Raw genomic sequence first — 12,315 nt, 5'->3', positions numbered from 1 at the left:
GGACACGTGACAAGCATTGAAGAAGCTCAGAGTTGGTCAGTGCCAACTTGGCCATACCCCAAGAAACTCTTAATCGCTTTGATTTCTTAACATGGTCTTAGGTCTGTCAGGATAATTTATACTAAACCCTAATGACCACCAAAACTCGTGGCAAGTCCATTTATTAGAATTTGCTAGTGATCCGTCAAAACAATTTATACTAGCCCCTTGGTGATCACCATAATTACATCCATCCAAACTTCTGGCTATCTATCAGGACTTTGCGATCAAGTGTTGGCCGGAATGTTATTTTTGCACCACTTATTAAACAATACTAAAACTTAAATGAATGATTGATTAAAGAGATTTTCATATTGTACAGTCATTCATCAAAAATTAATAGTCAATATATATATAAAATAGTGTATTTTGACATCCTGACAGTTTTGTTAATTAAATGGGAATTGGCCCCGTCCAAATTTTGTAATAGGACTGTAGTATATGGATCTTGCTTGCACTCTCTCGGCCGTTTTCTTTTGGGCAGTAGAGCCGCAAGTCGTAAGGAATGGACTGTGGGCCATTTTGAAATTTTATCAATTATTGTCCTTTCGCTTTTTGTTTTTTGCTTCTGTTGGAGTCTGATTAATTTTAAATTTACATTGAAAAAACTTAAATTAGGAAGTAAAAGGCTTTTTAATAAAAACAATTTTATATCAACTAAAATTTAAATTCAAAATTTTTAATTAAAAATAAATAAAAATACTTACTACTCCATCACAGTCTAATTTTCGTTACAATCATGTTTTAATTCTAGTACTAATAGCTATTCCGGCACATGATTGAGGGGTCCCTCTCCTTCAGTATTCTCCCACAGTGCATCTTCCATTAAAAAGAAGACAAATGCATGTGTGGTCTTTATTCATTATTTTCGTTACCCACTGATTATCCATCTACATCAAGCGGTTCATAAAGATGTAAAAAAATAATATATTTAAAAGTTTTTTCTTGTATTAAAGAGGTTCAATAATTTTATATATATATGATATTATCCTTCTTCTATCTAGATAGTATAAATTGAAAGAAAAATTGACTATGGTTACCAACTCTAGGAAAGCTAGGAGTTGTGAGAGTTAAATTCATATATTTTGTACTTCAAACTTTGTAATAGGTGTTAGTGTTTTGGTTCTTTTCTGAGGTTCTTATGTTTCCCTGCAATCTTCCTAGAAGGTGGCAAAAGTACTAATGCTCTCAGTTTGTAATCCTTATTTTGTTGGTATATGATAATATTCACACAGTTTTATCATCATCAAAAATAATTGATACGTACTTTATATTGCATATGGTAGACATTTCGTTCACAGTATAAGCAATATTGATGTATTTTGTACTGCATTTTCAATAAAATTAATGCTAGATTTAATAAAGAATAACTTATGCGTGACTAGTATATATACTAAATTATAGTAATCGTTAGTTTCTTGAACAAAAATTCTTATAATATAATCCTCTTATAATTTTAATTTGTTCTCCCTTTGTCACGGTATCAAAACTTTTGGGAAGCGGCAACTCCAGTGCCCTTCCCCTCCATTTCCTCTGGTTCCCCTTTCGATACTCGGGAGGGCGTCTTAAAAGTGTGATGCTCTAGCTTAGGATAACAAGCTTCATATCAATAAAATACTGAAGAGATGTTGGGTATATATAGTGATGTGTTTTAAAGTTATGCAGGGTTAAATTAAAAAGTGAATAATATTACTAGCGGGCTGAACCATTACAAATGATATTGGAGTCAATTTTGTGTCAATATTGTCGATGTGGTCCAGAGTTGAATTGAATTTATGAAAATCACGATAAGACGATGCAAACTTCAGTGCTGAGTCTAGAAAAATTTCATGTGATGGAGCAAACCTCAACAAGCACGCTAAGTCCATACGAGAGGATGTATACGACAACCGACATACCAATTATGATTAGAAGTTACACATCAATCAATAAAACACATGAGAGATGTTGGATATATAAGTAAGCAAGTCTTTCAAATTAGTGATGCGTTTTAATGCAATACAAATTTTGATCCAAAACAAACAATATTACTAACGGAATGGACCATTACAAACACGTCTAGTGGGGTCAAGATTTCGTACTCAATTAGGAGGACAAATTTCATAAAAGCTGCCGAAACCGCTGCCTCTCACCAACCGTTTTAATTTTCCGACCCATGCGGAATGTAAACACATTGATCATCTTTTCCTTAATTTGTTTTCCTCCAGCAGCTTGAAACTCATCTTCCTTTGATTTTTCTAATATCCCATGCCCACAGACCACAGCAAAAATGAAATTAAATAATAATAATAATAATTATTATTATTATTATTATTTTTAAAAAAAAATGATGTTTTAATTCTTTTGACCTATCTTTCTACTGATATATTTAGACTTTTGAGCATATGTATGCCTCAACTAGTAACCTTTTTGGTCAATCATCCAAAATTCGTTTATATTGAACATTATATATTGAAAAAGTACTTTTAGAAAGTAGTAATATGTATTTGACTAATCAATTTAAAAAATATTTTTGCAAAATAATGACTTAACTTTATCTAAGTATATATGACGAATGAATAAGTCACTAATTTTTTTTTTATATATATATCTTAAAAATCACTCAACTTTGATTATATTATAACTATCAAAGTCGTTGGAAGTGTAATGAAAGAGACATTTTATATGATATTAAAAGAAAGTTAAGTAACTTCTTCAGAAATTACTTTAGTTATGTCGCCGACAAATTACTTTCATTTGATTTATTACGAATCACAAATCAAAAACGGTGTGCGTTCCCTTGATTGTTATAACTTTGCCGTCCTTTTTTGGTCCAAACCCATGAAATTATAAGTGTTTGAATATGATAATCTAGTCTATGACGAAATTCCGCCTTTTCTATTCTTTGGTTTAATTTTCTTATTCCAACTCTTTTCCCCCTTCGTCAGCTTGTTCAAATCTTATTAACATTTTTTTTTCAAATTAAGTTGTTTGGTTTGAAGACAAGTTATTTTGTTAATATTCTTTATTAGTTATTTAATTTACTGTGTTAAAAATAACATGTATTGCATAATTTATTTAGTAGAAAAATAATTTGAGAAACAACACCCTCTACTATAACTAATTCTAGCACACAAGTACTACTATCCACCCTCTAGTAGAGATAATTTATTTTTGTACTAATTACTGATCCTGATATGACTTATTCATGAATTAATAACCAAACAATAATAAGACATTCCAAAAATTATTTATGGTGTCCAACGTAGCAAGACACCTACTAGACTTCTCTTCTTTTTTTCCCCTCTAAGGGTTGCATTATCATCAGACTCCTAGTCCACAAAATAATAAAATATTGATGTAGGTTTAATGACTTGAGTCGATCTTAGACAAACACCTCATCCAAAAGTCACCAATTTTTGCAATGGAATTTCTTGATAATTAATTCTTTAATTATTTGACACCTTCGAAGAAAGTGTAATCGTGTCCTTTTTGAATAGTTGTTCGAGTAAGTATATGACATTTTAATTTGATTTTTCACTACTCAATATATTACTTGTCAATGCTTAACAACTACGTACTATAACGTTATGACCCCAAGTATGAAATTAAAGAATCCAAGTCAAATTAAAACAAGAGAAAAATATTTATAGTTTTAAAACATTCTGTGGTCGGACTGAGACCAACATCACAGATTTTTCAATTGGAAATATGAAACTCTTTATTAATTTTTGAAATATCAATATGATAAACTTTTTTTTAATCTTCATTAAGATCCTAAACTAGTTAATACTGTATATAAAATCTGGTGTAACGACATAATATCAATTTTTGTATTTATTTTTTAAATTATCACTAATATTCATAGATTTTCCATAATCCTGCATGGATATAGAGTTTGATTAAGTTATACATTTGTCATTTAAAGGATATGTACCTGTAAACTTTTTCAAAATAAGGAATTTATAATCTTAAAAATAAGATAGATTAATTATATAGTATAACAAGTAAAGAAGACATAGATTAATTATATAGTATAACAAGTAAAGAAGACATGTAAAATAAGATAGGTCCATTATCTAGTATAAATTTCAAATTATGAATTTTATAATCTTGAAAATAAGATAGGTTAATTACTAGTATATCAGATAAAAACGACAGGCAAAGTAAGATAGGCTCATTATCAAGTATAAATTTTAAAATTTAGAATTTATAATCTTAAAAATAAGATAGGCTAATTATCTAGTATAACAGATAAAAACGACATGTAAAATAAAATAGTTTCATTATCTGTTATAATCTTGAAAACAAAATAAATTAATTATCTAATATAACAGGTAAATGAGGCGTACAAAAATTCTTATATCGCATAAAACTCAAAGCCTAAATTATATATTGAGTGTGGAATTAAGTCGTTTCCGTGTTCGATAGGAATTAGAATGTCAAAATTGGCACTAAGAGTTATCGATTTTGCCTAAATGGCGGCACACATTGAGATACCTTAAAATGGTCAACCGTTGCTGGTCACGTTCTTCAAGGACAATTCCATCACGCCATTACTTGCTAAAAAATATTGTTACTCTACATGTATTTAAAGTTAATAAATTGACAAAAAAAATTGTTCGAATGATAAGCATTCTCCATTTTTAATTTTGAAGTTGTGAGTTTGAGTTATTAAAAAAGTTAATCATCATGAGTTTTCAATAATGTCCCCTTCCTTGTTTGGTCCATCACGTCAAGTGAGTTGGAAAAGTTCTTTGGTTGATACTCATAAGAAATGCAAATTATATAATTGCAAATAGGCAGTACTATATATTTCCATGCACATGCACTTGCAGTGTGACCGATCAAATGTGTGTGTCACCGCTTGCAATATTTAATGGACCCAAGAATTTGAATCTATATATGACTTCAAAGTAAATTTGTTGAACTAATTTTGCAATTACACAAGAAGTTTCCCTTCAAGGAATTCAATAATAGGACATATTTGCGCATTATAATATTCCAATCAATACGACCGAATATTTTAGACTTATCAGATGCATAAATCGAGTATCACTATTCAAAAAAATTACTCTATAAGAGGTTGCATTGATGTTATCGAACATTATACTTTATTTTATGATTAAAATGATGTTGCTTTATTGTTGTTTATATGATAAACGAGTTTTTTAAGAGAAAAATTATTTGAATATAGTTAACAAAAAAAAAAGAAGTTAAAACTAAACGAAAAAGTAAAAAATGGAAATTAAAAAAATAAATCTATTCCAACATCTAGTTTAGTTTCTATCGATCAATGTCTTTGTAAATAAACAATATTTGAATATATCCTAAAGGTATTGATGAGCGATTAATTGTTGTTGGCTATAATTTATTTAATTTTGTAGTACTTTGAGATTAAAAAAAAATTCATTACTGCTTGCCTGCTTTTTTATCATTAAAATTTGTCATGAATCTAATTTTATTCTAAATTTGATGTTGAAGTGAGTTCTGATCGACATGTGCATATGAACGCAAGGGCCATGACCATCAATAATTGGAGAACACATTTGCCAACAGAAGTATATTTACTCATACTCCATCTTACCAACAAAAAAACATCTACTACTGAGATTAATATATGCAAATTATAATCCGATTAATTTTATTGTGTCCTACTCAATAAGATACCAGATCTATTAGCATTTCTGAATATTTTATAGTGGATGGACCCGATATAGACTATTCAATATCTCAATGAATGGCTAATAGACAACCATGTCATAAACCACCTTCCCTATAATGAAAATTATTGGGACAAACGTTTGTGCAACCTTTTTTTAATCACCAACACTTGACTCTCACTTTGAAGGAAGAAATGTACTTAGAAACTGAGGCCCCAAAATAGAAAAATAAATAAATAAAAAGGATCAAATTTGCTCATGTATTACAGAAATGTAACTTTTCTCTCCATTTGACTTTTTGGCTTAATATTAGTCCAATCGTTAGAGAAAAAAAAGTACTGTGGTATAGTTTTTGTATTTGACCTTTAATAGAGCTTTAACATGTGGGTATTTTGAAACCATATTCAATTGTTAGGGGGGAAATCTTATTAGGATATATCTTTTTTAACACACACCAAAAAAGGATTAAGTTGGAGCTCCGTTAATGATATAGTGTCCAAATACAAGACAATTTGAAGATGATAAAAGCATATACAAATCTAGAATTTAAAGTTAAGAGTTTCTTATAGCGTGATTTCAAGTTAATATAAAATAATAATTGAATATACATTTAAAATTAACAAATATTTTAAAAGGTTGAAAAAAAAATACTTAATTCATGTACACCCAGAATTTTGAAATAGAAGTATGAATGGACAAAAAATATTAAGGGAAACAAAATAGAACAATTTAAAATAATACAAGCATATTTTATTTTTGTATTTTTGAGAAACAATAGTGGAAGAGAGAGAAATTCTCTTTCTTCCCACTTTCTCCTTGGCTTCGAGCACCGCGTGTTTTCCTGTGAAACTCACAACTCGGTTTGACTAAATTCCACCATGTGAAAAAGCTTGCACTAAAATGAAGCCCACTTTACATGATGATTATTAGCAGAGGAGGACCCCAGAAAAAAACAATGACATCAATTACTTACTATTCATGTAAAGAAAATCAAAAACGTGTGGACGGTGACTCACAATTTTTAATTCAGCTTATCCCTCTTTCTATATATACCCTTTCTTATAGATTTCACAATGATAAAAAATTAAACACATTCATTTCTAACTAATAAACCCTCCATTTTTTTTCTCTCAAAAATATAGGAGAGAAGAGAAGGATCATATATTGCAACATAAATTAAAGAAAGAAAATTATTATGGCACTGGCTAAAGAAATCATGGGTATATCCCTGCTGGAGAAATCATCATCATTTATGAACTCATCATCAATGCCACTTTTGAATCCTAAGGAAAATCATATTTGGATCAACCAGCAGTTTCAAGGAAGGAGTAATTTAAGGACAAGAAAAGCATTTAGACAGAGTACTATGGCAGCTATAAGTGAAAATTTGATCAAAGTGGTGCCTGAAAAGGCAATGAAATTCAAAGTTAGAGCTGTAGTTACAGTGAGGAACAAGAACAAGGAAGATCTGAAGGAGACAATTGTGAAGCATTTGGATGCTTTCACTGATAAAATCGGAAGGAATGTCGCCTTAGAACTCATTAGCACTGACATCGATCCAAGTAAGTCATGGTTTTAACCGATGATCCAAAAGGCATCTTATTAAAATTTGATTTCTGATTTTTTTATTTATTACTACAATTTATGAAGAAACAAAAGGACCGAAGAGGAGCAATCAAGCAGTGCTGAAGGACTGGTCTAAGAAATCGAACTTGAAAACAGAACGGGTAAATTACACAGCGGAATTCGTTGTGGACTCGAATTTCGGGACTCCAGGCGCGATTACGGTGGCCAACAAGCACCAGCAAGAGTTCTTTCTGGAGAGTATTACTATTGAGGGTTTTGCATGTGGTCCAGTTCATTTCCCCTGTAATTCATGGGTTCAGCCCAAAAAAGATCATCCTGGAAAAAGAATATTTTTCTCTAATCAGGTAATACTTCCTTATTTTATTTTACTACTTTAATTTTTAAATAAAATTAATCATCATATTAATGAAAAATTAATCATCTCATATGATTTGTTTATTAGTAATTAATTTATTTATTTTATTAAATTCAATGTTTGAAGTTTAGTTTCGTTGACATGAAAACTTTCCATGGTCGTTATGAGTGTACGTGTGGAAAATAGGAAAGTAGTCTTAGTTTGAATTACTACCGTATTTGAATTGATCAAAAGGAATTTTTTAAATATTAGTAGATTTTACCAACATAATACGGAAACTAACAACTTTATGACTATTTTAGGAAAATAAATTTGATTAGTCTAAACTGGTTAAATAGTTTAATCACCAAAATGAGCAAAGAGAATATTTAGAAATAAAAAAGAAGAAACTAGAAGTACAAAAAAGAAAGGCATCACCATCTCGAGTTAAATGCATTATGCACGTAACGTCTTTTCATATTCCCCCTCCCCTTCTTAATGTTGCTGTCCCTTATCTTCATGTTTCTATCTTTTAACTTAGAAAGATTTAAAGTTTATAAATTTTATAATTAATTTAATTTAATATTATAATAATAATAATTGAGTTTATAATTAAGTATTTAATAATTTTAATATATTTTTTTTTGTTTTAAAAAGAATGATCTGGTTTGATTTGGTACGCAGTTTAAAAAATAAAAGACTTTTCAATCTTGTGTTCTAAATTAAAGTTATGTCAAATCTATAAAAATATCATTTAATTTTGTGGCGTGAAACATTCCATGTGGAAAAATATTACCAAAAAATAAAAATGATCATTTTTTTTTAAACAGACTAAAAAGAATCGGGTGGAGTGTGTATAAATATATATATATATATGAGATCTGAACTAAAACTAACTAAAATTGCTATTAATTATTTTGGCAGCCATATCTACCGAATGAAACGCCAGCAGGACTCAAATCATTAAGAGAGAGGGAGCTAAGAGATTTAAGAGGCGATGGAACAGGCGTCAGAAAACTATCTGATAGAATATATGATTATGACATATACAACGATCTTGGAAATCCAGATAAAGGCATTGATTTAGCTCGTCCTAAACTTGGAGGAGACAACGTTCCTTACCCTAGACGTTGTCGCACTGGTCGTGTTCCTACAGACACAGGTTAACTAATTAGTTACACTTGTTTACACTGTCACTGTATATAAGTTAAATTTGTGATTTAATTAGCTCACAATTATTGTTGTCTTTTGATTAATATTTTGTAGATATGAGTGCGGAGAGTCGTGTGGAGAAGCCAAATCCGACGTATGTTCCGAGAGATGAACAATTTGAGGAGTCTAAAATGAATACTTTCTCAACGTCGAGGCTTAAAGCAGTGCTCCATAACTTAATTCCTTCTCTAATGGCCAGCATTTCTTCCAACAATCATGATTTCAAAGGATTTTCAGATATTGATAGCCTTTATAGTGAAGGGCTACTTTTGAAGCTTGGTCTTCAAGATGAAGTCTTAAAAAAGCTTCCATTGCCTAAAGTTGTTAGCAGTATCAAAGAAGGAGATCTACTCAAATATGATACGCCAAAGATACTAACAAGTAATTACACATTTCCTTATTTATCCTCAGTTTTCATGAAGACATGTCGCATTGAAATACCTTAGATTTTACTTGTTTAAACAATTGTTACACTATTAACGAAAAGATAATGATAAGTAACTACTCATAATAAGTGGAGTAATTACTTGGTTACAATCACCCCTTGATAAAGGAAGGCTTCTATAAAGAGTTGATCGAGCTTTGTAAAAGTAAAGATCGATGTCTATCACTACAAAAAAGTTGAAATTAGCTACGAATTTAATCTGCTGATAATTAGTCTTTAATCTTTGCTAAATTGATTAGCGAGGGATTTTGCTGATTAAAAACTTGTTGTGCAATTCTTTTAGCTAGTGATGATGCCAAAGTAACAAATGTTAATATTGTGTACATTGCAGAGGACAAGTTTGCCTGGTTACGAGATGATGAATTTGCTCGACAAACAATAGCAGGAGTGAACCCAGTAACCATCGAAAGACTTCAAGTTTTTCCACCAGTAAGCAAGCTTGATCCTGAAATCTACGGCCCTCAGGAATCCGCCCTCAAAGAGCAGCACATTCTTGGTCATCTCAATGGAATGACTGTTCAAGAGGTAAACACAATTGGATTTCACTAATACGAACAATATAAAATATTTTTACATTATCAGTGTATTTTCATTTACTGTTGTACTAATTAAAAATGTTCATTTCCTGAATATGTGACAGGCTTTGGATGCAAATAAGCTTTTCATAGTGGATTACCATGATGTATACCTTCCGTTTCTCGATCGGATTAATGCACTTGATGGCCGCAAAGCGTATGCAACACGCACAATCTTTTTCTTGTCTGATGTGGGCACTCTCAAGCCCATTGCCATTGAGCTTAGCCTCCCCCAAACGGGTCCAAGTTCACGATCCAAACGTGTTGTCACACCACCTGTTTGTGCCACTGGTAACTGGATGTGGCAGCTCGCTAAAGCGCACGTCTGTTCTAACGACGCTGGAGTGCACCAACTTGTCAACCACTGGTAAGTAATTATCCTGAAAAATGAGCTGATGCAGAAAAAACAAAGAATTTTACCTTACTAGTACTAATAATTTTTACCAACTGATTTTGATTATGTAGGTTGAGTACACATGCGTGCTTAGAACCATTTATATTGGCAGCACACCGGCAATTAAGCGCGATGCATCCTATTTATAAGCTTCTGGATCCACATATGAGATACACACTAGAAATTAACGGGTTGGCTCGCCAGAGCTTACTCAATGCCGATGGTATCATTGAGGCTTCCTTTACTCCCGGTCGTTACTGTATGGAGATCAGTGCTGCTGCCTACAAGAATTGGCGCTTTGATTTGCAAAGCCTTCCAGCTGACCTTATCCGAAGGTATAATTTCCGTTATAGTTAATAAGGATTTAAGTTATATACACTGATATTGGAAAAAAATTATATTGTCACTTTGTCACTGTAGTTAAATTTAACGGATTCCAGTACATTAATTACGTGCCGTCTTATCGATCTAAGTTAGCACCCACACTTTGTTATTGTGTGAAAAAACTGGGAAATCTAAACAAAATTTGCTCTTATTTCAAAATGCAGAGGGGTGGCAGTACCGGACTCAACACAGCCTCATGGGCTGAACCTTCTAATTGAGGACTATCCTTATGCTGCAGATGGGCTGATGATATGGGCCGCAATCGAGGGCTGGGTTCGTGACTACGTAAACCACTACTACCCATCTTCGGCCCAAGTTTGCAATGACAGGGAGCTCCAAGCTTGGTACGCCGAGTCTATTAACGTGGGCCACGCTGACCTCCGCAATGCAGACTGGTGGCCCACGTTAGCTACTCCAGAGGACCTCATTTCCATCCTCACCACCATCATCTGGCTGGCTTCAGCGCAACATGCTGCGCTGAATTTCGGCCAGTACCCATACGGTGGCTACGTCCCCAACCGTCCACCGCTCATGCGTCGTTTAATCCCCGATGAGAATGATCCCGAGTACGCGGTTTTCCTAGCTGATCCACAAAAATATTTCTTCTCAGCTATACCAAGTTTGTTACAAGCAACAAAGTTCATGGCCGTGGTTGACACATTATCGACACATTCCCCAGACGAAGAATACATAGGGGAAAGACATCAACCGTCTACTTGGACTGGAGATACAGAGATTGTCGAAGCCTTCTATAAATTTTCCGCAGAAATAGGGAGAATTGAGAAGGAGATAGATGAAAGAAATGCCAATTTGAAACTAAGAAATAGGTGTGGTGCTGGTGTGTTACCATATGAACTATTGGCACCAAGTTCAGGCCCAGGAGTCACATGTAGAGGTGTTCCCAATAGTGTATCAATATGAGTATATATAGTAATAATTATAAGATGCAATTAAGTACATATGTAACCAATGTTTATAAAGTCCATAAATAGGGTGGTCTGGTGAGTCTTCTCTGCATACATGCTAATATAAAAGATGTATGTTTGTATCTACAGCTAAATTTTTGTAAGAACATTTAATTAAATAATTAGCTACTAAAACTAGCTTAAGTCCATCTACCAGAGTACTAAGTTTCGGGTTGCTTCATTTCCATTATTATTATGTTCCAAAATTTGCTGCTTATGTTGAGTTACAGACGGGACATTTAAATGTTTCTTTTTTGGTTTGTTGAAAATGACTAGTGAAGGTGTAAGTTCCCATCAACTCAGATATAGTCAAATTAAACCCTTTGTCAAAAAATTATACTACAAAGAAATTGAAAAAATTATTATAATTATGACCAACATTGGTTATGTAGATTGCCAATTCATAATTTTAATTATTTTTTCTTCAAATTCATATACAATCATCAATCAACTTTACCTTTCATTCCCACTTGTGCAGTACTCAACCTTTTTTTTTAAGGCCGCACCTTTCGTTCCCACTACTGCAGTATATGGGAAGGTAAATGGGCGGGTTGAGTTAAATTGAGCGGGTTATAATGAATTAGGATAGTAAACGGGTCAAGATTCTATTTCATTCAAATCTGTTTGGGTCAAAATGGGTTGGATAATGAGTTATAGAACGGATCATGATCTAACCCAACCCAATTTTTTAATAAATTTTACTAATTTGTTTGTTCTTTTACAATATTATAGTACCTA

At 32.2% G+C, this 12,315-nt stretch overlaps 1 protein-coding gene across 1 annotated transcript; it reads left to right on the top strand.

The window, feature by feature from the left end:
- The first annotated feature begins 6,753 nt into the window (after positions 1–6,753).
- LOC129894099 (linoleate 13S-lipoxygenase 3-1, chloroplastic) lies at positions 6,754–11,726 on the top strand. The gene is made up of 8 exons (XM_055969619.1): positions 6,754–7,243; positions 7,332–7,612; positions 8,527–8,764; positions 8,869–9,195; positions 9,591–9,784; positions 9,900–10,201; positions 10,300–10,563; positions 10,777–11,726. The coding sequence occupies exons 1-8, from the start codon at positions 6,877–6,879 to the stop codon at positions 11,531–11,533; spliced, it is 2,730 nt and encodes a 909-aa protein (XP_055825594.1). The 5' UTR covers positions 6,754–6,876; the 3' UTR covers positions 11,534–11,726.
- The last annotated feature ends 589 nt before the right edge of the window (positions 11,727–12,315 follow it).

The sequence above is a fragment of the Solanum dulcamara genome, chromosome 7, assembly GCF_947179165.1.
Source record: "Solanum dulcamara chromosome 7, daSolDulc1.2, whole genome shotgun sequence".
NCBI lineage: Eukaryota > Viridiplantae > Streptophyta > Magnoliopsida > Solanales > Solanaceae > Solanum > Solanum dulcamara.
This window is presented reverse-complemented; position numbering and strand designations above follow the sequence as displayed.

Coding starts and splice junctions, on each gene's coding strand:
- LOC129894099 (XM_055969619.1), top strand. CDS start 6,877: ATGGCACTGGCTAAAGAAATCATGGGTATATCCCTGCTGGAGAAATCA. Junction 7,244..7,331: donor TAGCACTGACATCGATCCAA/GTAAGTCATGGT, acceptor CAATTTATGAAG/AAACAAAAGGACCGAAGAGG. Junction 9,196..9,590: donor TACGCCAAAGATACTAACAA/GTAATTACACAT, acceptor TGTACATTGCAG/AGGACAAGTTTGCCTGGTTA.